The sequence below is a fragment of the Pan paniscus genome, chromosome 13 (genome assembly GCF_029289425.2).
Source record: "Pan paniscus chromosome 13, NHGRI_mPanPan1-v2.0_pri, whole genome shotgun sequence".
Taxonomy (NCBI): Eukaryota; Metazoa; Chordata; class Mammalia; order Primates; family Hominidae; genus Pan; species Pan paniscus.
The window spans coordinates 78796179-78823403 of NC_073262.2; the positions used below are offsets into that span (position 1 = coordinate 78796179).

At 50.2% G+C, this 27225-nt stretch overlaps 2 protein-coding genes and 1 non-coding gene across 4 annotated transcripts; all 3 read left to right on the forward strand.

Annotated features, from left to right (window-relative positions):
• Nucleotides 1-932: 932 nt before the first annotated feature.
• On the forward strand, nt 933-4041 carry HOXD8 (homeobox D8). Of its 2 annotated transcripts, none has more exons than XM_034954560.3 (2): nt 933-2294; nt 2665-4041. In XM_034954560.3, exons 1-2 carry the CDS (start codon nt 1718-1720, stop codon nt 2958-2960), a joined length of 873 nt encoding a protein of 290 aa, XP_034810451.1. In that variant the 5' UTR covers nt 933-1717; the 3' UTR covers nt 2961-4041. The 2 variants fall into 2 exon arrangements, with proteins under 2 accessions (XP_034810451.1, XP_034810452.1); XM_034954561.3 differs by having other exon boundaries at nt 2668-4041.
• Nucleotides 4042-7461: 3420 nt separating this feature from the next.
• Nucleotides 7462-24537, forward strand: HOXD4 (homeobox D4). The gene is made up of 5 exons (XM_034954563.4): nt 7462-8324; nt 17640-17770; nt 18936-18961; nt 21049-23376; nt 23919-24537. Exons 4-5 carry the CDS (start codon nt 22944-22946, stop codon nt 24251-24253), a joined length of 768 nt encoding a protein of 255 aa, XP_034810454.1. The 5' UTR covers nt 7462-8324; nt 17640-17770; nt 18936-18961; nt 21049-22943; the 3' UTR covers nt 24254-24537.
• Nucleotides 21613-21722, forward strand: MIR10B (microRNA mir-10b). The gene has a single exon (NR_106569.1). It is a non-coding gene; the product is annotated as a microRNA mir-10b (primary transcript).
• Nucleotides 24538-27225: the final 2688 nt, after the last annotated feature.

Genomic DNA, 27225 nt, shown 5'->3' on the forward strand with positions numbered 1-27225 from the left:
TGTCGATTCACATTCGACTGGGCCACATGACTCGGGCAACTTTTCTTCATCTCTGCTCACAAACTAGGCTGAGCCTTCTCTTTCTCTGCTTTGGGAAAAATTCGTAACTTTGAAGCCTGCGCGCTCTCTCGGCAGTAATTTCACAGGCTTGGCGGAGGAAGTAGGATCGTTAGCAGAAGATGGGCCGCCTGCAGCTGCCTGGAACCGGCGCGATCTGAACGCCGGCTGGGAGGCTCCTGGGGGGAACTCGCGGTCGTCTGCCCCCCGCGCTCCTCCGGGAACCGCAGCCGGCCCTGGTTCGCTGCGCGCCGGGGCCGAGACCCGGGAGCCGCGTCCTGCCCGAGGAAATGTCACCCTTCCCAGCGCGAGCCCTTTTTCCCGCCTCAGAACGTTTCTGTCCGCTCTTCTATTTACTCTCTCAGCAAGCCTAATGCCCCCTCCTGCATTCTTCAGCCTCCCCCTGCGCCCAGTGCTGACGTCTATCAAGGGTGAAATGATGGAAACTATATTCATGGGCATGATTTCCATTAAATATCAATTAACCTGAGAGCCTCGGCCAGGCTTGCGGTGCGTCAAGGGTAAATGTACATCTCATTTCCACAGGGCCCGCTCGGCTGGAAAAGAAAGGCTTTGATTTGCTTTGATAACGCCAGGATCTGGGGCCACACTCGCGGCTTTTAATTAAACCACTTCGATATGCCCCAACTCAAATGCATGGTCCGGTCCGTCAACACCTCTTGTCCACGTTCCCCGGGCTGCACCCGCGTGTCCAGAGCTGCAAAAGCCACGGGCAACCTCTGCTTTTGCAGCCAGGGGCTCGGGGAGGGAGTCATTTGCTCCGCAGCCTCCTGGGAGTGGCCTCCTTGTCTCCCCCAAGTCTAAGGCTCCGCCGCGGCCCCTCCCTACCGGCTGCGGTCCGCGTTCCCGCGGCCCCGGGGCACACGGAGCCCTTGGCAGTGCGTCTTTATGGGCCCCCTTTAAGGCCGGCGGAGGCATCTCGGGCCGGGCGCGGCGCTCCGTCCGTCGGCCGTAGCGACTGAACTGCGCGCGGATCCCTCCGCGGGGCGCCTCGTCCCCGTCACGCCGACTTTCCGGGCAGTGCTGTGGTGCAAAAATGCCTCGCCGGTGCGCACCGGGTCGGCAGCCTCGGCGGCGGGGGCGAGATTGGCGGGAGGGGGGCGCGGGGGGGGCGCGGTAAGAGGTGGCGGCGGGCAGAGGGTGTTTTTTTTTCTTTTCCCCCAGAGCTGGGGTTTGTAAACCGAGGCCAGATTGTCCCCGTGGGCCAAGCGCACTTTTTTCTTGTCCGGGTGCGCTCAGTCACTGGTGCCTGAGAGGAAACAGTGGAGGCAGCGGGGCAGGTCGCCTGGGGCGTCGGCGATTATATTGCGGCCGAGCCGGGGCGCGCCGGGAAAGGCCGGGAGGGCGGCGGCGCGCGGGGGCTGGGCGAGGCCCCGCGACCCGCGAGGGAGGCGGCGCGAAGCCGAGGCGGCGGGCGCAAGAGCCGGGCATGAGCGCCCAGTAGCTGAGCGCCCGCGGCTGCCTGGCCTCAGAAGCGACGCGCGAGCGCGGGCGGGCGGCAGCAGCGACGTAGCCCGGCGGTCCCAGCGGCGAGAGCAGCCGCCCCACAGGCCCCCGCGGCAGTGCGGCCGAGTCGAGGCTCGCTCTCTAGCTGCTTAGCGCCGCCCGCCCGCCCGGTGCCGCCGCCGCTGACGCCCCAATGAGTTCGTACTTCGTGAACCCGCTGTACTCCAAGTACAAGGCGGCGGCTGCGGCGGCGGCGGCGGCGGGCGAGGCCATCAATCCCACTTACTACGACTGTCACTTCGTGCCCGAGGTCGGCGGCCGTCACGCCGCCGCCGCAGCAGCCCTGCAGCTCTATGGCAACAGCGCCGCCGGCTTCCCGCACGCGCCCCCGCAGGCGCACGCGCACCCGCACCCGTCCCCGCCGCCCTCCGGGACTGGGTGCGGCGGTAGGGATGGCCGGGGCCAGGAGTACTTCCACCCCGGCGGGGGCAGCCCGGCCGCTGCCTACCAGGCCGCCCCCCCTCCTCCTCCGCATCCTCCGCCTCCGCCGCCACCTCCCCCCTGCGGCGGGATTGCCTGTCACGGGGAGCCCGCGAAGTTTTACGGATACGATAACTTACAGAGACAGCCGATTTTTACGACCCAGCAAGAGGCCGAGCTGGTACAATATCCTGACTGTAAATCGTCCAGTGGTAATATTGGCGAGGACCCAGACCACTTAAATCAGAGCTCGTCTCCTTCTCAAATGTTTCCGTGGATGAGACCACAAGGTTGGGATGCATTTTTTTTTTTTTAAGAAGGGAGAGGGGGAGAAATCTGCTTTCATCTCACGTTCTGGCTTTAAAACTCCCGTTCCCTCTCCCCCTCCTTTTCCTTCTTGTGTAGCCACAGTGGCTCTTATTCATAAAGTAATACAGACTTTTTTTTTAAAAAGTAGGAACCATGTAAAGATGATGGGGACAGAATAATTGTGAAGACCTCTCTGCTCCTCTTGCCTGCACACCCTATATATATCGGAGCTAAAGAGCGCTGTGTATATTTCACCCCGTAGACCCCCGTTCCACAAACCTCCAGCAACATGCAGAGGTACCATAACATTTTTTAAACGTTTATTCCCCCCCCCTTTTTTGTTTTAATCAGCAGCTCCTGGTAGACGAAGAGGAAGACAAACCTACAGTCGCTTCCAAACTCTAGAGTTGGAAAAGGAATTTCTTTTTAACCCCTATCTGACCAGGAAAAGAAGAATCGAGGTTTCCCACGCCCTAGCCCTCACCGAGAGACAGGTAAAAATCTGGTTCCAGAACAGGAGAATGAAATGGAAAAAGGAAAACAACAAGGACAAATTTCCCGTTTCCCGGCAGGAGGTGAAGGACGGGGAAACGAAAAAGGAAGCCCAAGAGCTGGAGGAAGACAGAGCCGAAGGCCTGACAAATTAACTTCTACCTTTAAAATTTTACCACAGACTATTAAAACTAATAATCACCATATGCTGTGGACACCACCTATTTTCTTTGTTGGAAAGGACCTTACCTGTGTTTCAAGCTACCTTCATGTCACTGCTCTTGAGGTTTCTGTGCTTTGAGAGGGATTTGGGTGTTTAAAAAAGTTTCTAGTATCACATAGAAGCTGTCCTTGAGCTGTCCTATGGAAGGGTAATTTGATACTGACCTTGTAGCTATATTTTTATAATGGTTTTTAATGTCTGAGCTAGTGATTTGCCTCAACAACGTAAACTTCCTAATGATTAGCACTTAATAATTGCATATAAAATGCTTTATTAATTAAACAAGTGCACTTGAACATTTTAATCTTTGTGGTGAGTAAATTAAAAGGAGTCTATAATTTTAAAAAAATATGTCTGCAGAATACTTTATATTATTTGATTACAATGTATTATTTATGGATTTTTTATTCTTTCCTTTATAATGAATAGTTCGGGTGCGTTTTGTTTACTCCTAAAAGGTTTCTTTGCGTATTTTCTAAATGTAATATCTCGGGGAAAATATTAGAAAAGCATGTATTAGCTGAAGAGTGTAACGTGTAGTCCAGCTCTGCAGCTTCCTTAAACTTAAGGAAAAGATTGGGCCAGTGACATGAATTTAAAGACAATGTCCAAGTTGACAATTATTTTTCTATAGTCCATACAAATTAAATAATCTGGCAACTCTGGCAAATCGCCTTGTAAAATGCGTCTCATTTTTTAACTTGCTTTCGTTTTGAACCGCCCTTGTAATCGCCTGAAATCGCTAGTTCTTTATGCGGTGGCTGCCGCTGTGTTCTGTTATTTTCAGTAGGTGTCATATTTATTTGTTTGCCTTTGTTCTGTTCGCCGCTGGTTTTAAACCAGCTTGCTGTGTGCATCTCAGACGTCGGTTGGTACGTCCTCCGCTGTTCTTCAGGAAAGCGATAGCCTCACCTATTTGAAACAAGCCCTGAGAGGAAACGCAGAAAAACCTGAGTGTAAACAACTCCGGAATGTCGCTAGCTCCTTAGCAAATAAATGAATCTCTTTCTGGAGCTAGTGTCTTTGAGCGCCGCAAATACCCCTTTTCCATGAATCACTAACAATCGCCTGGGCTCGCACGAAGGAAAGGACTCGCTCAAGGCTTCTGTTTAGTAAGAAAGGGGTGGGGTTACACACATTCCGCGCTGTTTAAAAAAAAAAAAAAAGGCCGCAGGGGCCCCTTCTTTTTCAGAGAGTACGGTCTAGTCTATCTTGCTCTAAATAATCTTGCTAAGATGCTCTGAGAGCTTTGATCCTCTTAAAGGACTCAAGTTGTAGGCCCAGTGGGGGACAACGCAGAGTCCATGTTACACCACAGCTTATTGCACTGAGCCGGCGTTGATGCTGGGGTTTGGCATCTGTTATTAACAAGATATCCATTTTCCATTGGAGGCTGCTCCTGCAGCTGCCATTTTACAGGGGAAAGTGGGGGGAAGAGGAGCGGGAGAAAAGAGGAGAAATTCAAGTAAAGTAACATTCCCGAAAAAGGGAAAGCACCTTTGTTAGGTAGTCATCGAAGAGCTCTCTGCTTTCTCTAACCATGTTTATTTTCAAAGGGGTAAATTTTTATTTCCAGAGTTGCTTTTATTACATAGATAAGAAAAATGGAATCCTATAGTTTTGCGCCAGGGTCACCTCATCGGGTTTTATCAGGCTGTTTGCCTGTGGCTTCATGGACCACAGAAATGTTGCCACTGGCCAGGTCAGAAGGAAAGCACCACCTGGCTTTCCATGCTGGGAAGAAGTGATGGCTGTGACATTCTCTGACCTGAGCCAGGAAAGATAATTTTAAATCACAGGTGGCCCAGAACTTAAACATTTGCACTCCAAGAGACAGCTGCAAATGCCTATGCTGGATTTGAGAATGTTTTGCTCTGTGCACTGCTTAAGACTCTGCTGTCGGCTGGTACAGAGTAAGGATGCCAAGGGCCAAGAGGCTGGGGAACAGCCTCCAGTGTAAACCATCCAAAGACCAGTGCTGGCTGAAATCCAGCTGCCCTGGATTTAAGGGACTCAGGACTTCTTTATAAGCAAAACTGGCTGTCTCCTGCTCAAGGATGCTCACCAGATACTTCTAGAACCCTGAAATAATGTTGGCAAGACTGTCAGGTGGGAGCCCTTTGTATGGGTGGGTACGGAAATCAAGGAAGGAAGAGGAGATAAAATTGTCATTTCTTCAGCATTCTGTGCTGGTCTCAAAAGTGTAACTTCTGGCCCCACTGGCCGCCTAAACCATGGTAAATTCATACCTCATGTACAGACAAAGACTGTTGCAATAGCTGGTATATATTAGATTATGAATTTGTATATATACATAGCTTACACACACGCCCAGAGTGTTGATTATTCATGTAGGTAAATGTTTCCTTTTGTAGCTGGGAAAGAGCATAGATTTGTGTTCAAATAAAGACCTGGGGGAATTACACATCACACACACTCGCCACCTTCTTTCTTACACTGACTAGACATCCCCACCCCCCATCATGGTGTTTCATGCAGACAGACTGGCAGTGACTTGCGCACAAGATGCCCTTCTAATTGGCTCAAATGTGTCAACATCCAAGCATTGAGGCAACAAGCGAACACTTTTTTGCTGCAGAAATTTGCATAAACCTTCAGAGAATGCTTTGCCATCCCAGGCAGCACTTTTCAGCCCTGAACTGCACCAGTCTGCCTAGTGAGGTCTGTAAACCGTTTAGAGAAAAATAGTTCTCTCCAATGTTAACACTGAATGAAAGAACCAAGCCTTCTGAGTGATTTAGGCTCTCCATTTGCAATGACCAGAAACACACAAAAGAGAATGTGGGTCTCAGTGGTTTTCAGAGAAGTCAGTTCAAGGATGCCATTTTGTGAGGTTCCACAAAGCCCAATATATCGCTTACCTCTGCACAAGGGGAGAAAAATGCAAATATGGCTGCTTTTCAGTGCAAAGTCTCTTTGCGGCCCTCATTCCCCAAGTTGAAAGGGAGGGTCATAAAGCTCTGCTTTTATTTGGGTAAGATGGGGAGAGGATAATGAGGCAAATTGACTATTGAGATTATTTCTCAGAAAATTTTGGAATTAAACAAGTTATTTGCTCAATTCCACATGTATATACCAGTATACTAGTGTGAAGTCTTCTGGGCTTCTGAGGGCCCAAAAACTTGCCCCATCTGCTTGTGTAATTTAAAATATTGTTTTATTCTGTAACACAGAAGGAAGTGCTATTTCACATCCAAGCTTCTTGTGTCCTCTGCTTCCCCCGTGTTTGCTGAATCCTTGGGCATCTAGGGGTGGATATGGGAGGAGAGAGAACATTTTAATGGGCCCTGGCTGCTGCTGCGGTTCCCTCCAGCAAAGTTAGGGCCCATTGGCTTTTTTCTAGAAAGAATATGACTTTTGCTGACAGATGGCAGCAAAAGTCCTTTAATCAAAAACATCCAAGGTCATCAGAACTTTTTCAAGGGATAACAAATGGCCTGCTCCAGAGGGTGCTGTGCTGCTTCCTGCTTCAGTCCACATCCACTTAGGCACTTACTGGGTGTGCAGATGTTAATAGCAGAGAACTTATACACAGGTATCTGATGCAAACATTTGTAACATAGTACTGGAAGTGTAAAGACACTGTCTTTAAAAGGATGGGGGGTGGTGTTACCTCTTTCAGGAAGGTTCTGAAGGCTGCATGGTTATGCCCATGAGGAGAATGCTGGAGGCCAGCCAAGGACATTTACTTTCAGGGGGAGTTCACCAGAGCAGTTCCTGTGAAAAATATAAAGGGAATGTGACACCGGCCTTTGAGGAAAAGGAATTATTCTTTTTTCTAGGCTGATCTGAGGAAGTCACTCTTTTCCTGAACAAATGTCTTTTCAGTATTGCGTTGAACAAATTTTTCAATTGGGAAATATTTGGGGGCAAGAGGAGAGGGGAGAACTAGAATTAAACTCCATAAAAATGAGAATTGCTCTTAGAGGGGGACGTAGAGCAAGGAGTTTCAGAAGGGATCCAGAAACCATAACCCTGTCTGTTCAGAAAGATGTTTCTGTGGAGAAAGACCAGGTGGTAGACTTTCAAACGGGTATTTCGGAGAGGTTGACAAGTACCTAAAACCATTTGAAGCCTTTAAGCTGGTTGGTGATTATCCTACTGCAGAACCTCCCGGGAATGGGAGGGACCCCAATTTATGTTGGAGTGGTGTGTTGGGGGCACATTTTCTTGGCCTGAAGACCCCTTGTTTTCTTCCCAAGATAACTGGGGCTGGCTTGCAAGATGAGAGGGAGGAGGGGAAACCGAAAGTGGTTGGCTGCCTCTGGGGACAGGCCTTTTCCTGAGGGGAGAGGAGGAGAAGCCAAGTGACTGGCACAGGGTGAGAGATGGGAGGAGGTGGCTGTGGGGATCCCTTCCCCAGAGCGTGAGCAGTACATTGAGTTCATTTCCCTCCTTCACAATGGCCAACTGCGCAGAGGTTTTGAGCCAAACCAGAGAACACACACACACACACACACACAAACGCACACACACAAATAAATCCTAGAAAAAGAAACAGAGGAGGCGGGGAGGGAGGGAAGAACCACGAAGGGAAGAAAAAGGGAAAGGTGAAGAGGGACAGAGAAAGAGAAGGGAGGAAGGAGAGAGAGAATGGAGAGAGAGGAGGAGGAGAAGGAAGAGAGGAGGCGGGGGAGAGAGAAAGCAGGAGAAGAAAAAACATGGCGCTTGCGAGCTGTATGTGCAAAATCCGCAAGGAATTGCAGTAAATTCCTTTTTGTTTGAAGAAAATTTACAACTTGGTAATAGACCTTTTTATGACCTATTTGCGGTCGTCATTGGCTGCGGCTGGTCATGTGCAGGCGCCGCTCGCCTTCACGGCCTTTTTCCTGATTTCCCAGGCGAATTTCCCCCCGCATTCTGCTTTCCCAGAGCCTCACCCCCTCTTTTTCTAACCTTTGTCTCTGCAGAGGTGGGCTCCAGTCGCCGGCTGCGGGATTGCGGAGTCCGCCGCGGCCTCGGCTCTCGCCCGGCGCCCGGCCTGGCCCCACCGCCGCTCACTCGGTCCGCATCGCCGCCACCTCCGGAGCTGGTGGGGAGCCCGGCGAGGGAGGGCCTGGAAGGGGCCCTGGGCGCCGAGTTCCCCGCTGGCGCCGACACCGCCTGCCAGGAGCAGCCGGCCTGCTCGAGGTGACTGCAGCCGCGCGGTTCTGGCGCGGCTTCTTCACCAACATGAGCGGGTCTCTGCGTCCGAGAGTGAGCGCAGCCGGGCAGCGCCTAGTGGATTACAGCAGACGCCCGGACCGACCGCCGCCTGTAGCTCGGCAGCCTTCGGGTAAGAATCGCCCCCTCCCCGCGCCCCAGCATGCCACCAAGAAGCCTGGGGCGCCGACCCCCTTGGGCAGCTCAGTCCGGCTGCTCCCCTACATTTCCCGGGGAAGTGGGGGTCGCTGTCTAAGCCCCTTCCCCCAATCACTTCGTTCCTAGGGCGTCCCCTGGGGCCTGGGGTGGAGTCCGGCTGGGTTCAGAAGTCTAAGGGGGCAGTATTATTTCAAAAATTCTGAGATATGGGTAGCCACAGACAGGATCCCACTGCCTAGATGGAGAGCCCCTCAATCCTACCCTAGGAAAGTGTATAGACGGGTTACTACTGAGCATCTCCACTTTGCTGGGGGTCACTAAAGACATTTTATATAGAGCTGTGGTTTTTGTGGTTTACCTGTGGCCGTGGCCAGAGGTTCCTGGGAGGCTAACAGGTGTTTTTTGAGGGTTGGGGCTTGGGTGGGGGTGGGGTGAATTCTCTGTTTCTAGGATGTGCTTGGTGTTTGAATCTAGGCTTTAGTGACTGATGCTGGTTAATTTCTAGGGTTGATGGTTTATTGGGCCTTGTGTTGTATGAGATGGAATTTTAAATATTTTTAAATGTTTCTCTAGTTCTTAGAGAAATTTTTAAACAACTCAAGATAGGCTCTTCCCGCATATGATAATCCGTCAGGTGAATTTGGATTCTTTTATATCACAAAATGAATGCATGTTTTGGGAGGTAATGGTATCAGAATATATGGTGCAGGTCTTGGTAAAAACCCAATAGATCTTTGAGAAATACAAGACATCTCTGTGTTGAAACATCGTGTGTTTCTTATTTGCCAGAGTAGGAAAAGAGTAGATCTTTTTGCTCTCTAAATGTATTGATGGGTTGTGTTTTTTTCCCACCTGCTAATAAATATTACATTGCAACATTCTTCCCTCAACTTCAAAACTGCTGAACTGAAACAATATGCATAAAAGAAAATCCTTTGCAGAAGAAAAAAAGCTATTTTCTCCCACTGATTTTGAATGGCACTTGCGGATGCAGTTCGCAAATCCTATTGCCTATTCCCTCATGAACATTGTGAAATGAAACCTTTGGACAATCTGCCGCATTGCGCATGAGACTGCCTGCGCAAAGCAAGGGTATGGTTCCCAAAGCACCCAGTGGTAAATCCTAACTTATTATTCCCTTAAAATTCCAATGTAACAACGTGGGCTATAAAAGAGTTTCTGAACAAAACATGTCATCTTTGTGGAAAGGTGTTTTTCGTAATTAATGATGGAATCATGCTCATTTCAAAATGGAGGTCCACGATTTGTGGCCAGCTGATGCCTGCAAATTCTCCTGGATCACTAACTCTGATCACTTACAAATAAGAAACTCGAGTGATTCTTATTTTATTTGGAGTGTTTGTATTTTGTAATTATTTCTCTACTACAGTACAATGACCTTTGAGGTCATTCTTTGATCGGGGTAAAAAACATTCCCCATTGAAAAGCAGGCACCTGGACAGTGGCTTCTAGGCCCTGCCGGGTAGATTCGGAGCAGGAAGAGTCCCTAGGTCGGATGGTACCCGGGTGGGGGTGGGGGCGTGGCCCTGATGGCCAAGCTCTATGTTCAGAGCTTCAGTGCTTTTCCCTGGTTCTGTAGCCCAGCGCGCTTGGGTGACTAAAAACCTGGGTTGGGTGCAGGTCCGATTACGCAGCAGAGGTTGATGTCATGGGCAGATTTGGAAGACTTGAGGGGTTCTTTGTAAGCCCCGTGGTAGCATTAATTCTTATTGGAACGAAATGGTCGATTGCATCTAAGGGAAATAATCCGCAAATCACAGGAACTCTCTGGCCATTAGTCCACAAGACGACCAGTTCGTGCTGTTGCCACTACCGGAAATAACCCCATTGTTTCTGTTAACCTAACCAAAAAATGAAACGAAATTTTAAAACGCTGGGACCCTGAGAGCTGAGAAGCCCAGAAGTATAACTCCCAGTGTCCTTGGCCCAAACCTCTGTTCTCTCATAGATCAGGGAGCCGATAGCATGTCCGGGCCTTGGTGACGACGGGTCAGGCCATGAACTGGGCTTGAGATCTCTGGCGAGGACCAGGAGAAAGAGCGAAGCTTGAAATTATAAATGTGGCCAAGCACGAGAGCTGAAAACAAAGCGTATTTTCCCGTCAGATGTTTCTACAAATAAATTTCGCCAGAGTTCTGTTTTCTGAATCAGAGAGGCAAGGGAAATCGAACAAAGACAGTATTTCACCCTGGGCTGGCAGGCAGCTGTTAGAGGTATTTACGGCCTTGCCGCAGTGCGGCGGCCAGGCAGCCGGGTAGGGTATGCGGGGGCACCGGAAGCTGGGGAGAAGCCATCAAGAACTCAGAATTTCAACTTAAATTCAATTTAGGGTCACGTTTTCGGAAATGGCGTGAACAGATGCCCTCTTTCTAGGGACTGGTCCTTTAGACTTGATAGTTTTGCAGAATGAGGGAGAAGTTGTGCTCTCTGGATGTAGGATGGTTTTCCCCGCCTTGAAGAACGACTCAAGGGAAGCGGTGCCCAAGATGTGACATTTCTGATCCACATAACAACCTTCAGAGTGTTCATTGGCAACGAGGAGATGCTGCTTGTTCGGCGGAATAGGGTTTGCAAATCAGAAAGGACAGTTGAAGCTTTTAATACATGTTTTCCTGAAAAAGAAAAGTGTGTTTCCTGCTTCTTGAGATGAGGTTCCCAAGCTCCTCTGCATCCAGGCGTAGAAGCAGTGCGCGGTACCTTATCCGCACTGCGCGGTGCAAGCCGGCCGCACAGCTCACGGTCCCGCAGCGCCCGCCACACACCCGCGCCAGGCGTCCAGCGCATGTGCAGTGAAATGGCCTAGCCCGGGAATTCGATCGGCAAAGCACGGGTGTGGGGGCGGGGGGGTGGGGGGGGCGAGTGGACTCGAGCAGGAAGATACACCCGATCTTTCCATTCTCCCTCCGTCAAGGCTCGCTACTCATCTTGCCTTTATCTCAGCCTTCCCTGTATAGCTGAACAGTTCTACCTTTGGCTACATTTCCAATCATTATGACTTATCACCTCACCCCAGTTTAAATCTGTACGCTAGACATAGGCTGAAAATACGAGACGAGGGCCAAAGGAAACACTCTTCTTTCCAGTTTATATATATATATAGCATATATTTGCCCCTCGGGGAAGGCTGTAGATTTTTTTTTTTCAGCCTGGTGCTACTACTTTGGGAAAAGGCCTTTTCTCCTGGCGCCTGTTCAAACCGCCACACTTCAGGTCAATCCTTCGGCCTGACCATTCCCGGATCTTGTTATGCCAGCACAGCACATTCGAGGGCTCTGGGGGGCAGCAGCTCGGCGAAGAGCAGTCAAATAAATAAATAAATAAACAAATAAATGAACGGACATATAAGGGCTTTTCCCGCCTGGGTTCGCTTAAATAATAGGGGACAAGCGCCTCTGGGCCACGAGCTTGTTGTTTGTCCTGGGGTGGGGGGTAGGGGATGAGAGGTGGCCTCAGGTCCCTCTTGCTCCTTCCAGCCGCCCCAGGGGACACTGTAGAACCAGCCTCTGGTGCGGGGAGACCTCCGCCTGCCGGAGGAAGTCCCAGCCTCAGGTTTCCGGGGCTGGTGGTCTCCCTGCTCTGCTGTCTGGCGCCTCGTCCAGGAGGAGGCGCTGTAGGACAAGCGTCTCGCCGGCTGCGGCGGGCCGGGGAGGGCGGGAGCGGAGGGATCGCTACCCGCTCCTCCCTTCCCGCGCACTCTACCTCCGCGCGCCAAGTGTGTGGGGCCTCGAACAAGGGTCGACGGTGCTGCGCCCCATCCCCCAAGGGGTTCCTTTCCCCAGACTGGCAGTGGAAGCAGCTCCGAGGCCTGGGAGCCTAGGGCCGTTCCGGGTTGGCGGGCCACCTCGCTTTCTCCGCCCTCCCGGAGGGGGCGCGATTTCCTCGTGCTGCGCTTGTAGGAGCAGCAACTTGAATCCTGTGTGGGGCAAGCTGGGCCCAATCTGCGGATCCCAACCAGCCCCTCCCGCTGGGCCGTGGGTCTTGTCATTTACCTTGCCCGGGATTCCTGGTACCCAGAATGGACAGCCTTGAAAAGCACATCCTTTAGTGCCTCCTCCAACAGGCTGATGGGCCTTGCCCTTGCTCACTTAGAACAGGGCCTGGGTCCTGGGACTCCCTGGAGACTCAGAGCTTGGGTAAATCCCATTTGCTCTGCAGCTCAAGAGAACTAGCCAGATGCGCATGTCTACTCCACACCACCCAACCACTCTTCTATCACCACTTCGCTCATTTCAGGCCTTTTGTGGGCTCCACTGGGCACTCCTCGCACCAGGTTCAAGAGCCAGCGACACCTTACTTAAATAATGCTCTGACCCAATCCCACTGATCCTCCGTTATCTCTTGGCAATGCAGTCTTTTGTCCCCCTCTCCCCACCGCCTTCTCTAGGATAATGATTCTCAGTGAAGACCTGCATCAAATCTCTTGTTTATAATGCAGGTTTCTGGGTCCTATCCCAGACCTACTGAATCAGAATATCCAGATATGGTACCCAGAGACCTGCATTTTGTAAACACTCCTCCGCCCAGGGCACTTGGGCTGCATACTTATGTTTGAGAACCACTGGTCAATTATTTCTCCTGCTCCTTTTATGATCCTTTGTTCTCCAAAGATCAAGTTCCCTCTAACCCTACAACTAAGCATCCCCCAGAGCTCTTAGGGTTCCATCCAGGGTTGTGGTTTTTAAGGTCACCACCCTATAGACTGAATACTTACATTTTAGGGAAGAGGCCGTGGATCCCTTACTTTTGGCTTACAGATTTCAAAGACAGCAAGTTGTGGGTTCAGACTGCCATGGTACCACTTACCTGTTGCGTGACCTTAGGCGAGTACTGCAACTCTCTAGACCTGTTAATTTCTTTGAAAAGGAGGGATAAGAGTACCTTCAAGGGTTGCTATGAGAATTTTTACTTACTTGCAATTCTATATGTCAGGCACTATTCTAACTGCTTTATGTACTTTAACTCACTGGTTAAGTACTTAAACCAGTGTTTTGCCACATACCAAGTATTCAATACATACATGTTTCTTATTATACCCCTTTTGCTGAGTAATCAGGCCTAGACTTTTAGAGCAAAAGACCCCTGGTTCACTCACCAAATTTTTGAATTCTATGGAGGAGAAGACAGGCTTGAACACACAGGAAGTAGCAGACTCAGGAGAACATAGTTCCGTGACTTAACCTATTGCTGTTGTGGGCCACATAGTCCTGGCCCATTGGGTCTCAGTGTCTGGCACCTAAATGTATCAGGGTTACACCAAGCAGAAAGTGGCCCTAACTCCTCAGTGGGCAGGTATCAGGTAGGGGAGGCCTCACATTCACACAGGCACATCTTCGACTCCCACAGATGGCTTCAGGTCTTTCCTGAGAGCAGGCCCATTTATCCAGCTCCTGCAATCACCTTCTCCATCACCACCCTGTCCTGTCAGTCACACCCACTGGGCTGGTTGTTCCTCTTGTTATTCTATAGCCCCAGGGCGAGGACCCTCCTTAGTCTTTTAAAATCTAGGGCAGGGTAGGAAAGCAAAAGACCAACAACAGCCAAGGAAGCCGAGGAGCCCCACCTCCACTCCCCCCAACCCTTCTCACCCCTTTAACTGCTTGTGCCCCAGGATCTGGGCTCCAGGGCAGCAGCTGAGCCTCTGCCCCCAACATGTGTGGGGGTTGTAGCCAGAAAGGGTATTTTTATAACTCTTCATAAAAGATGTACGGAATTTAAAAGAATTGGAAGGGTCAATGGAGAATTGAGGGATAAGTCCTCACCCTTAGTTCTGGGTCCATGACTTCTGGCTACAGACTTTTTTCCTGAGAGCCTTAGTAGCTCTTGGCCAAGCTGCTTTGCTTGGCTTAACCAGGAAGTCCTCCTGGGTCAGATTTTCCCTCAAAACATACAGTTTCTTCTGCTACCAACCTTGTCAGGCAGTGTTCTGCCTACAGCCTAGGGCAGCACCTCCTGTTCCAACAAATCTTGGTTCTCCTAGTACTTGGATAGCCACCTTAGCCTCTTCTGCCCTTCTTGGGACCACTGGAGCCTTATTTCTAGCCTCCGCTCTGCTCTCAAACATCTTGCTCCAAGCCCCCTCCCCTTTTGTTTTGGTCTCTTCTCTCACTATTGGCCTTTTTGTCTGGGGTCACCTCTGCCTCCCTGGGTCCTCAAGCCAGAGCTCCAATGAGTGACTCCACTGGGGCAGGGGGAAGTGGGCAGGGAGAGAAATGTTTCTGTTTTGGTGATAGAGTATAGTGCCAGGAATATAGAGTTATGTTTCCCTCATGCTGGGGACTCCCTGTTCAGTCCTTCTCTGGCTATACCCCCAGACTACGTCCTTAAGTACCAGCCCTGGGCAGTCTTCTTTCTCCACCTGCGCCTGGCCAGGTATTCAAAGCCCCACCTATCTCTTCTGGTTGTACAAACATTTAGTTTAAGAGGAAAGCTCCACCCCCCTTCAGGCAAAAGGCCTCTTAAGAGCCAAAATGAGAATATTCTTTCCTGGAGCCACCTAGCAGGGGCCCTTAGGATGGGCAGAGGGCTGACTTTCATTACTTTTGGAGTAGAGCTGCTTCCTCCCGGGACCCCTTCACTCTCTCCTCCTTCCTGCAAGCTACTTTGGCTCCCAGGGTTTGGAGGAGCCCTACAAGGTGCCCTATCTCATGGGAGCTTCCTAGGCTCTTTTTAGCCACATGGGGAAGGACAGTACCTACAGTCCCACTTTACCTATAAATTAATTCCTTCTAGGTTTTTAAGAAGGCTCAACTTGTCTTTCCCCACTGCCTCTTCCATTATCACCACAACCATTGCAAGTTCTTGGGAAACTCCGCAACAAACTGGCACATGCTAGCTCTACTCTTTCCACCACTCAGCTTCTCTCCCCCATTTCACTCTTTCTTTCATCTACAGAAGACCAGGAGGAGGGGAGGAGAAAAGGAATAGGGGAAGGAGGAGACAAGAGAAGATTATGAGAAGGTGGACACTTACTCTCTCTTTAATCACTTTGCCTCGCTTTCCTAAGATCAGGACATAAATGATGTCTGCCTCAATATATTCCTTTCGTCTCTCCTTTTCTTTACTCACAGCTACTTTTCCGTTATTGTCTAAATATACAGAGTAGGCTATGTAATTTTATCTTTTTGTGTAGGCCACAGTAAAGGTTGCAAGCATGTCTCAGTCACCATGCTTCATCACCGTTGGTTCAAAGAATGTCTACCTAGCCCTGACTGGGTACCCATCACTGTTTCAAACACTATTTCTCCTCAGTCTTATCTTCTCGTTACCCCATTCTCATAAAAAGCTCATCACAATTGCCTGGAAACTAATATGTACTATGATTAATTTCTTTCTTTTTTTTTTTTTTTTTTTTGAGACAGATCCTAGCTCTGTCGCCCAAGCTGGAGTGCAGTGGTGCGATCTCGGCTCACTGCAACATCTGCCTCCTGGGTTCAAGCGATTCTCCTGCCTCAGCCTCCTGAGTAGCTGGGATTACAGGCATGCCACCACGCCCGGCTAATTTTTGTATTTTTAGTAGAGATGGGGTTTCACCATGTTGGTCAGGCTGGTCTCAAACTCCTGACCTCGTGATCTGCCTGTCTTGGCCTCCCAAAGTGCTGGGGTTACAGGAAAATAAAGAAAGCTCTTCTCAACCCCTCAAACTATTATTATTATTTTACAGCTGCTCATCTAGTGCTAACCAGAATCAGAAACTATGTTTTGAAGAGTTTATCCATTTTTAAAAACAGATGCCATCAACCATAAAAGAAAAATATCTTCCTACATGGCTAATGAAACAAAAAAAGGAGAAATGGATGCCTTACAATCCAGGCTAATAGCCCCCTGCTTTCTAGCTAATGACAGTGAAATCAGGAAATGGGTTTGAAAATGCATGTAGAATGGGTGGAAATTGGGATGCAAAGAGATCTTTGTATGAAGGGATCTCTTTTATGGGCTTGATGGGTCGTTCTGATGGGAACAGTTGCAACTGAATTTGATTTAGAAATCATATGTGTGTGTGCTCTACAAATCTCCACAGAACATCCATTATTTTCATCAGAATAGTCAAAACCACACATGTTTTTACACTGTTTGGTGGCAACTCTGGTGGGCTATTGAAGCGTGCTGGGGGGTCAATTCTCTTTTTATTTATGCTCCTTGGTGGGAGCTGAGGGCATCTTTCCCTCTCTCTTACCCCCACCCCAGCCTCCCCCAAGCAGAGAATGCCACATTTTCCTAGAGAGCAGCTTCAGGCCAAGCTCTTTCCTTGGCTTTCTCAGCAGGACAGCGGCAGTGTACTACTCTCTCTTCCTCTCTTAGGCTCTCTCCCTGGTGGGGGCAGCAGTGTGGGTGTGGGGGTAGTGCTCCTAAAACTCCCACCCAGTTTTGAGCCCCCAAAGTTCCTGAGCCTTAATCACTGTGCTTGGAGACACCATGGGAGTGGGGACATCTGACTTCCTAGGCTTGGATTCCTTGAGAGTCTCATTTGCTTCCTCACACCCTGTCGCCTTCACACCAGGGCTGTTTTATTGTTTTGTAACCTTCTTTGGAGCTTTAGTTGCCAAAGATTCTAATGAGGCTATTCTCCACTTTCTCACTTTACCAAACCCCAAGTCTTGCTGTGTTAAGCAGTTTGGTCACTTGCAAAGGCTTTCCTTTCAGATCTAAGCGAATTACAGAAACCTCTAGGCATGTGGCTACCTTCAACTTTGTCCAAGCCCATGCACAACAATATGGAGGGAGCCAAGTGTTAATTCCAACTGCCACTCCCACCCCCAAACCCACCCAGCCTCTCCCTAACCACCCTTTCTCCATTGAAACTTGAACAAAATCTCAAATAACTTCCAACTTCTGTCATAAGCAAATAAGAAGTGGCTTTTGACCTTCTTCTTTATCACATCTAGAGCTAGAAAATTATTGAAATAAAGGGGTTGATGGTACTCACAGTGAATGCCGCCAAAGAATCATAAGACATGCCCACCAACTAGCCTTTTCCAAATAGCACTATCTCCCAACTTAAAAAGCTTCTCTGAAAAGATGCTATTTGAAAAGCCTGGGGTATTGATATGAATATGACCTCCCTTGCATCCTGGATATTTGGAACTATTTAAATCTGAGGTAACAGTTGCAGCGAACCTTTATTTAGTGAATAAAAGTTTAAAGCCAAAGGTTATTTATGGTTCTGCAGAGATGGGACCTGAGTGGCTATTTACGAGCACGTGATTCCAATAAACTTTGTTTTATGGCTTGAGAGTTGACAAGCCAAAATATAATTCCCACCATAAATTAGGTTAAGAGCATACAAGTGCAGATGCTGGGTTCCTGGAGCAGGAATAGGAACGTGAGAGGCTCCAGCCAGCTCCAGGCTAAGAAGGAGACGGTTCTACTCCCAGCTCCCCTGCCCACTAGGAAAGAAAAACAGTAAGTCACTTATTACTTTTTCCACAACAACTTCAGAGGTGGGAGATTTCTCTGTTCCTGACTTTTCTGCCTAGGATGGGGATAAGTCTCATCGAAGTTAATTCTAATTTTAGCCTAAACCTAAATTAACAAATAGAATGAGCATCTCGATCTCCCATGCCCTCCCTTCCTGATAGGGACAGTTAGGAATTGAGGGCTCTCACCTCACAAGAGGGACTTACTGCCCCTCTCCTCCCCATAAGAGCATCTCCTTCAGAAGTGGAATAAAACAGTGGTATTCTGGGTGGGGAAAGAAAGAGAGGATGAGGGTGAAGCTGCTTTGTCCCTGAGATTTCTGATATTGCTTTCCTATAATAATATCAGGAAAGACTGAAAACTTAAAACTGGACACCAGCCTCTGGGAGGACCACTGCTTAGTAAAATTGTCTTCTGGGCTCTCCAGCAGCAATCCTGAAAAATTGATGTCATACCCATAGAGCTGGATAACAATCTAAAGCATTGCCATTCACCTTTAAACCCATTGATTTTCCTCCTCCTTGGTTATCATTTGGGTCCTCATTTCCCCCTGGAAATTGCTCTTTGTTTTGAATTGGAGTAGAAGTGGCAAGTCCCAGCCATGCCTGATTCTTCTTTGAAGAAGAGAAGACAGGTTTTGGGGGCACTGGTTGGGGCTGAGGAATTTGAAACCAAGCTGAAGCTGGAAAGGGAGGCCGAATTGCTCCCAGGGTGGGAGAGATAGGAAGCAGGGGTGAGGGGCAGATGGAGCGGCTACCCCCTCCCCAGTGGACCTGCACCCACCCAGCCCGATTGCGCAGAAGGAAACACACAAAGGCCCATTTTCTCCTCGCTTCTCGTTTTCCCACTGGGAATACCCTGTTACAGGCGACCTGACTCGGGCCCAGTAACTAGTGAGGTTTTGCCCAAGGGTGCGTGGAGTGGGGGAGGCGATGGAGACCGAAATCTGTCATAATCCGTGGCTCTGCTCTTGAGGGACTGCGGTCTCCGGCTCCGCGGAGAACTTTGCGCAGTTCCCGGGGGCGGGCACCTGAAGCAGGGAGGTCTGGGTATTGGTGGGGTATCTGGGCCTTGTCATTTTTCTGTGTGTTATATGTGTCTGCTTTATTATCATGTGGAATTTAAGTGATCCCCGTTTTCATTGCAACAGGTTCAGGACCATGAGAGAGCGCCGCTGTAAGTACCTTCCCGCTTCTTCCGAATCGCGAAGAGGCGGTACTGATCGCGGGGAAGTGGTGGGCTAAGGGGCCAAGCCAGCGGAGTGGGCGGATAGAAGAAAGGCCCTGCCTCCCCCACCCCACCCCCACCCTCCACCCCGGGCCTCGCTCTGCGAGGTTAGCCCGCTTCGGGAGGTGGAGGCGCTAAATCGAGGTCCTGGAAAGCTTTTCTGGGGCCTGGTTCACAGACACCTGCCTGAGAGAACGGTCCGTGGGGTCTCGCCTTGTCTCCTTGGGCCTCCCTAGACCTTCGCGGCCCTTCCCTGCTCTGCACAGGTGCAGCTCCGCCAAGGCGCTCACTTCTGTTAAGAGCTTGCTAATTAGCAGCCTGTCTTATTAGCGGCTTCAAACCAACGCAGTAAACACCAAGGCCATGCGGTCCCCTCCGCAGCCCAACCCTTCTTAACCTGGTCTAGCCTGGCCAACCTTCTGTTTTTAAAAAAATTCACTGAAAACAAAAACTCCATCCTCTGTGGCCGTGGGTGTGTTGAGTTGCCCGCTTCTGAGCTTTACGTGGACATTCCTTCCCCGCCCCTCCCCCGATCTGTTTGCAGCGGTGTGGGCCCTGGGCTTGGGACACTGGCTGAGCGAGGAGGGATACGGACCTTCTTTTCACCTCTGCTTCTCTGTAACTGCAGTTGGAGAATTTCCGCCCCAGAGGCGCTGGTGCTGCAAGGAGGCATAGGAGGGTGGAGTGGGGTGGATGCGGTGGGGTGGGGCCAGAGACTCGTGGGATCCTTGGCTTGGATGTTTGGATCTTTCTGAGTTGCCTGTGCCGTGAAAGACAGGTACATTTCTGATTAGGCCTGTGGAGCCTCCTGGAGGACCATCTCATTAAGACGATGGTATTGGAGGGAGAGTCACAGAAAGAACTGTGGCCCCTCCCTCACTGCAAAACGGAAGTGATTTTATTTTAATGGGAGTTGGAATATGTGAGGGCTGCAGGAACCAGTCTCCCTCCTTCTTGGTTGGAAAAGCTGGGGCTGGCCTCAGAGACAGGTTTTTTGGCCCCGCTGGGCTGGGCAGTCTAGTCGACCCTTTGTAGACTGTGCACACCCCTAGAAGAGCAACTACCCCTATACACCAGGCTGGCTCAAGTGAAAGGGGCTCTGGGCTCCAGTCTGGAAAATCTGGTGTTCTGGGGACCTCTGGTCTTGCTTCTCTCCTCCCCTGCACTGGCTCTGGGTGCTTATCTCTGCAGAAGCTTCTCGCTAGCAAACCCACATTCGGCGCCCTGTAGCTGAACACAGCACAAAAAGCCCGAGAGATCAAAAGCATTAGTATGGGCAGTTGAGCGGGAGGTGAATATTTAACGCTTTTGTTCATCAATAACTCGTTGGCTTTGACCTGTCTGAACAAGTCGAGCAATAAGGTGAAATGCAGGTCACAGCGTCTAACAAATATGAAAATGTGTATATTCACCCCGGTCTCCAGCCGGCTCAGCAGGCTCCCCCAATTTGTCTGGATAGAGCCTAGGCCCAGTGTCCCAGGAAGGTGGATACTTGGGAGTCTTTGGCATTCAGGGAAATTGGGGGGACTCTCCTGGGATAAACAGATTCTGCAGCCTCATAGCCCTTGTTAGAACTGGCGCCCCCAAAATCCCTACGAAACAGGTAAAGTGGTGGAAGCAAAGGATGGGGGGATGAGCAAAGTGCCAGGCTTGGAGGGGGAGTATCCCTGCCCCACCCCACCAGGCCCAGGCCCAGGCTTGAAACTAAATTTTGAATTATGTGGGAGGTAGGAAGGGCAATCAAGACAGTTAAAAAAAAATCTAACACCTTCAGCCTACAGTTAGGCAGCCAAAAGCCCCACTCGAGCCAGGGCATCCCTGTGCCCCTGAAATCCATCGAGGCTCTGAGTGAGTCTGCGCTCTCCATGCCCTGAACTGAGAGACAAGCACTGCACAGTGCCGAGGCGCTGGGGCGGGTGAAATTTGTGAACTTTTGTACTCTTGTGTGCTGCTGTCGGCAAAGCAAAAATAATGAAAGTTTGTGATATGTTTGTAAATGATTTCGAATGACCCCTCGCCCTGCCCTTCACCATTAGCGCGCCGGCCTCAGCCCAAGGCGGCTCGGTGCCTGTGAGCAGCGCCTGCCTCGGGGTCTGCAGCAGCAGCGGAACGGAGAGGCCAGCCCGGATCAGGGCCCATGAAGGTAAATGCGCGACTTCTTGGAGAAGTAGCTTTGGCAGACAACCTGGCTTGGTCGGGCAATAGGAAAAGGAGTAGACACAGGATATTCCCCTCTCGCTTCTTTTTCTTCTGCCGCTGAGGGCATTTGTTCCTTTCTGGAAAATACCACTTGGTAAGGAGGAGGGTTATTTGGATCCTGGTGGGGGAGGGTGGTTAATAAAGCCGCCATCCTTGGGATGGATTATTTTTCTTTCTTTCTTTCTTTTTTTCTTTCTTAAGAAGAATATTCTGGTTGCTCGCCTGCTTGGTAACCCTGACCCTGGCAGAAGAATGAGGGAACTCATTGCTTCAAATTGTCGCCAAGCCCATTAGGCTACCTGAACTGTCTCAGAAAGTGCGGGTGGCTGCGTCGAACGGTGGTGGCTCAGAGGAAGAGGTTGGGGCCGGCAGCGACCTAGGTACCTCACTCTGGGTGGGACCCAGAGGTTGTAACGTTGTCTATATATACCCTGTAGAACCGAATTTGTGTGGTATCCGTATAGTCACAGATTCGATTCTAGGGGAATATATGGTCGATGCAAAAACTTCACGTTTCTTCGGAATAGCCAGAGACCAAAGTGCGACATGGAGACTAGAAGCAGCCGGCGCTGGTCAGCCGCCTCTTTCTGTTTTATTACCTTGGACTCCAGGAGGATCAGCTGCGCCTGGTGACATAGAGCAGCTTTTCCTCTCCAGAAGCTCCTCACCTTTAAACAGAGTATCCTCTGGGTGCTGAAAAGAAAGAAAGACAGAAAGAGAGAAAGAGAGAGAGAGAGAGAAAGAGAGAATGCAAGCCTAATTGGTTGCATGGATGCAGGGCCAAAGGGCTAGGTTTTGGGGTACTAGGGAGTGAGGTGCAAGGCCAGCTTGCCCAGTCCCAGCTCTGCCCTCCAGGAACATGAGGTGCAAAGGTACCCAAATTGGGGCTTGCTTGTATTTGGGGCCTGTGGGAAGAAAGCAAGCTTCAAAGAAGCCTAGTGGGGAGCTCTAGGGTGCATTTTGACAAGGTGGGGGTGCCCTTGCCACCATCCTAGCCCACCCCCAGCTACATGGGCAAGGGCAGCGAGGGCCCCCTGCTATTTTGGCAGGGCCCAGCTTTGGCTGGGAACCCCCGGGCCTGGGCACTGGTAGAAAGCATGGCGGTTACTCATTGCCTAATTTGATTCAAGCTGGCCAGATTCTGGTAACTTTTGGGTGACCCTGATGAAGACAAAGCCAGGACGGCGGCCTTTGTATGGCAGAATCCCTGCTCCCACCGGCTGCAGGCAGGGCGGGCAGGCAGGAACCCTCCTCGCCTGGGGCACTCTGCCCAACTCAGAGGCGAGTTCACCCACCCACCTTTCATTGCTCTGTACCCCAATAGGAGGATTCATTCTCCCTTGAGCTGTGCCTACTTGGTGTCGGGGGTGGGGGGTTGCATTCAGCTGGGGGTGAGTGGAAGGGGCACGGAAGGTTGGCAAAATCAGTGGCAGACAAAAGCTGGGATTACCTGAGGGGAATGGGGTGCTGGGGACTGGAACTACATTAATATCTGGCAGGGGCTCTCAAATGTGCCATAGCAAGCTACTTGATTACACGTATGTTATTTAGTTAAATTTGTGAAAATTATGAGATGCTCACCAACCCGGTGATAAACTTGCTCCCTCGCCATTGGCTGGCCTGGTCACATGGCTGCCCAACTTTATTCAGTTGACAGCAAGTAGGAGGGCCCTATGGAAGGAGAAAAAACGACAACACGAGAAAAATTAGTATTTTCTACCTTCTGAAATTAATGGTCATGAGTTCGTATATGGTGAACTCCAAGTATGTGGACCCCAAGTTCCCTCCGTGCGAGGAGTATTTGCAGGGCGGCTACCTAGGCGAGCAGGGCGCCGACTACTACGGCGGCGGCGCGCAGGGCGCGGACTTCCAGCCCCCGGGGCTCTACCCACGGCCCGACTTCGGTGAGCAGCCTTTCGGAGGCAGCGGCCCCGGGCCTGGCTCGGCGCTGCCTGCGCGGGGTCACGGACAAGAGCCAGGCGGCCCCGGCGGTCACTACGCCGCTCCAGGAGAGCCTTGCCCAGCTCCCCCGGCGCCTCCGCCGGCGCCCCTGCCTGGCGCCCGGGCCTGCAGTCAGTCCGACCCCAAGCAGCCGCCCCCCGGGACGGCACTCAAGCAGCCGGCCGTGGTCTACCCCTGGATGAAGAAGGTGCACGTGAATTCGGGTAAGGCTAGGGTCCAGTAACCTTTCTGTCCACATCCCAGCCCGTTAGCCTGGGTCCTCTGGAAGGGGGTGCGAGTAGGTGGGGGCGTGTGGAGCTTCCATGGGCGCCGCAATTACTCTCCCCATAAATTTTTATAGCTGAGGGAGCAGGTCAGGACCATGTGGCTGGCTGCTCGGCTGTGGGTGCAAAAGGGGGTGGGGATGGGGGGGGTGGGGGAGGACTCCATTTTCAGAGCAGGGGGAAGGCTGTGGAGGAGCGAGGGATTTCCAAAATGCTTGAGGGTTCCGGACCTGGTGGTGGGCCCAGAAGAAGGAGCACATTTGGGGATCCCGCAAGCCTGGGGTATGTGGGTGTGTTTGAGGAGGTGGGTGGGAGTGAGCGTGTGCGCCGGGGAGAGGGAGGGAGGGAGGAAGCAAGCGAGCTTGGGAGCGCGCGGGGAGGGCCGCGGGCCTCGGGGCGCGCCAGGAAGTGAGCGGCGGGGGCGAGGGGCCTAACTAGTGGCCGGGCGCTGACCTGCCTGTCCTGTCTGTTTTGTCTCGCAGTGAACCCCAACTACACCGGTGGGGAACCCAAGCGGTCCCGAACGGCCTACACCCGGCAGCAAGTCCTAGAACTGGAAAAAGAATTTCATTTTAACAGGTATCTGACAAGGCGCCGTCGGATTGAAATCGCTCACACCCTGTGTCTGTCGGAGCGCCAGATCAAGATCTGGTTCCAGAACCGGAGGATGAAGTGGAAAAAAGATCATAAGCTGCCCAACACTAAAGGCAGGTCATCGTCCTCATCTTCCTCCTCATCTTGCTCCTCCTCAGTCGCCCCCAGCCAGCATTTACAGCCGATGGCCAAAGACCACCACACGGACCTGACGACCTTATAGAAGTGGGGACCCTGGGCCCATCTCTCCCTGCGCACCAGGCTGAGCCGAAGCTGCGGGGGCAGGCCGGGCCTGCTGTCACCTCGCTGGGCTCTAAGGTACTGTGGGGTGGACCTGGGACAAGCAGGCCGCCCTCGGACTAGGTTAGCGTCCTGCCCGAGGGCAGTCCCCTCCCCAGAGCGGGATGGGGATGGGAGGGGGGGCGGGATTCTCTCTCTAAGTATATTATATGGCAGGAGCTACTGAGAACATAAAATCTTGGCGAGTCATTAAACTTATGAAAATCACCGCTCTTGGATTTTGAATTTGCAAATGAAGGTTGGATGCTTTATCCCACTGTGAATTTGGACATTCTCCCCCACTCCACCCCTCCAGGGCGCTTTGTGGCTTAATAATGTGGGGGAGTTGAGGCAGAAGGTTGGCCACCCCTGTGCTAGGTGCTTTCAGTGGAAGCCAGAGAGCTGGGTCAGGATTTCTGAACTTTCTGGGTTGTCTATGGAATTTCATGTGATTAAAAAATATATATTTTGCTCCCAGTGGCCCCACCTCCAAAGAAATGGGTCTAAGAAGGAAGGAAAAATGGGTTATTTTATGTTTAGATATTTGCTTAAATATTTATTTGTTGGGAAATGTGGTACAGAAATAACTGACACCTTCATGCCAAAAATCTTAAAAAGGTGAAAGGGGCTGAACTTCAGGGAGCAGAATCAGAGATATGTGCACTTACTTCTGAACTCCACCCCTCCCCACTCTCTGGAAATGTGTATAGGGGGGCCTTAACCCTTCCAGAAGGAAGCAAAGGATTCACTCAAAGTTGCATTCTTGAAAATATATTTCCACATGTGTTTTTTTCAGCACTGTGCTTACAACCAGTTCTGGGTGATTAAAGGAAAGGGAAAAAAACCAACAAATGGTCCAACATTTTCCTTCTGGGGAAAGAAAACAAAATCTCTATGCACTGGGTCATTAGATAATGACTGAATTTTCTGTTCCAACTGGATTCCAAATGCCCTAAATACCCTCACATAGCAGTGTTTTACAGGAATTAGTGTATGGCCTGTGTAGGGGAGGGGCTGTGCAGTGGGGAGAAAGTGGGAAGGTGAGAAACTCTTGCTTTAAGAAGGAAAAAAAAAAACCCCTAATTGAATCTAGAAGTCCACAAAAGTTAGCCTTAGAGTTTTTTTCCCCCTGAAGTTTTAATTTTTTTAAAAACCAAATCTAAGGAAGTTTTCCTCAGCTCATTAATTAGAAGCAGAATTTGTAAAAGTATAAAAGTTTTCAAGCACTCGTCTTTGCCTTGAGAATAGTAGTTTTTTAAAGAATCACTCTCAACAGGGGAGATGTCCTCTAGTCGTTTTTCTTCTGCCTCTCCTGGGAAGGGTTCAAAGTTCATTTTTCTAAAATGCTGACCCTCAAGCATAAGGAGGAAAAAGTCAAAGTTAATGGCCAGAGTTCATATACTCAGATGAAACCAGTCTTCCCAAGGCCTCAGGCTCCAAAAAAGGTTGTAGCTATCAAAAAGTGACCAAAGTGGGAAAGGGAGAAAGGATAAGCTTAAAATTTAATTTTGAGATCCAGAAGGGGGGTATTTTTTCAGTACTTCAAAAACACTTTAGAAGGTTTCTGTGGTAATTTAAAAAATATATTTAAGTGGGAGGGAAAAAAGAGTTTCTCTGTAGGCGTGTTCTTTGGCTGTGTCTCCTGAGAGCTGAGGGCAGGTATTCACTGCAGTCCCTAGGCTGAAATTCCGCTTCTCTAAAGTGTCTTCCAAGGCTTGGTCTTTTGTATTAGACCCTGGGGACTGCTCTTTGTTTCTCCTTGGGGTGAGCCTGGCTCTCAGACTTGCACATGGCAATACTTGAATGTCACCACGTCGGGATATTAAAGATGGATATTCGTGCATTATTCACATCATTGTTTCTATGACAAAAAGCACAGAGTTCATACATAGTCAAGACGTCTTTTTTCTGACGCCCTCACGTTGAGAAGCTGAAAAGGTATTTTACTGAAGTTCGGGTAAATTACAGAATCAGGTTCATCCAGAGGACAAATTTTCTGTTTGATTAGCTGTATTTCAGCCGGGAGGACTGACCTCTAAACCCCTAACCTTTTGGACTCTAACTACCCTTCTCTTCTTTTTTCCTCTCTAACATGGAGAGCAGTCTTTGGATGTACCATTTGAAAGGAGCCGCTATCCTTAGGCAAGTTGGAAAGTTGCTAAGCTGCTTTCCTAAAACCCAAATCTGTCTATACATTGAACCTCCTCTTTGAGAAGGGGAAAAAGGTATATATTTTCACAACATCCAATTACATATATATAATAGAGATTTGTTATATAGATTTTCCCCCACCTCAGAAGTTCAGGTTACTCACCCCCAGCTTCATACCAAATGCCACACAGGCTTAACTGACTGCATCCCTGCCCCAGAGGAAAGCCAAGAAACATGTTTTCATGAGGAAAACCCAAGCTCCTTCTCAAACATAGCCCCACTACTTTGGAAAGTAACTTAATCAGAGAAACAACTTCTTTGTTTATAAGTCTCAGCTCTCCTTCTCAGCTTGGAGGGATTCTTTTGAAATGTTAATGGAGCCTGGATGGCCCAGAGTGCAGCCCCCAACCCTGAGGTCCCAGTCGGACCCCAGCATCCATTTGGGCCCACAGGAGTGGGCCAGGGAAGGGGTAGGGCCCCGTAACCACTTAGGGCAGGGAAGGAAATGGGTTTCCATCTGAGAACGTGCTTTGGAGAAAGCTAGGTGTGGAAAACTCCAATGCCCATTTGCTATTATTTGTTTCCAGTTTGTTCCTTTAAATATGAGCCAGAAGTGTTTGTGTTGGTGTTTTAAAAACAAAAACAAAAACCGTGTTGGGGTCCTGACTGGGGGAGGGGGAGAGTGAAGTGTTTGCTGAGGAGGTTGCTCCTCTGACTCCCATCTCACTTTGTCCATCGCAGCCTTTTGTTGGGAGATGACATTGT

What these genes read in the sequence shown, in the direction of transcription:
- HOXD8 (XM_034954560.3), top strand. Translation starts at nt 1,718, where the DNA reads ATGAGTTCGTACTTCGTGAACCCGCTGTACTCCAAGTACAAGGCGGCG. An exon ending in TCCGTGGATGAGACCACAAG is followed by an intron (nt 2,295 to 2,664) that starts GTTGGGATGCAT and finishes TGTTTTAATCAG; the next exon opens with CAGCTCCTGGTAGACGAAGA.
- HOXD4 (XM_034954563.4), top strand. Translation starts at nt 22,944, where the DNA reads ATGGTCATGAGTTCGTATATGGTGAACTCCAAGTATGTGGACCCCAAG. An exon ending in GAAGGTGCACGTGAATTCGG is followed by an intron (nt 23,377 to 23,918) that starts GTAAGGCTAGGG and finishes TTTGTCTCGCAG; the next exon opens with TGAACCCCAACTACACCGGT.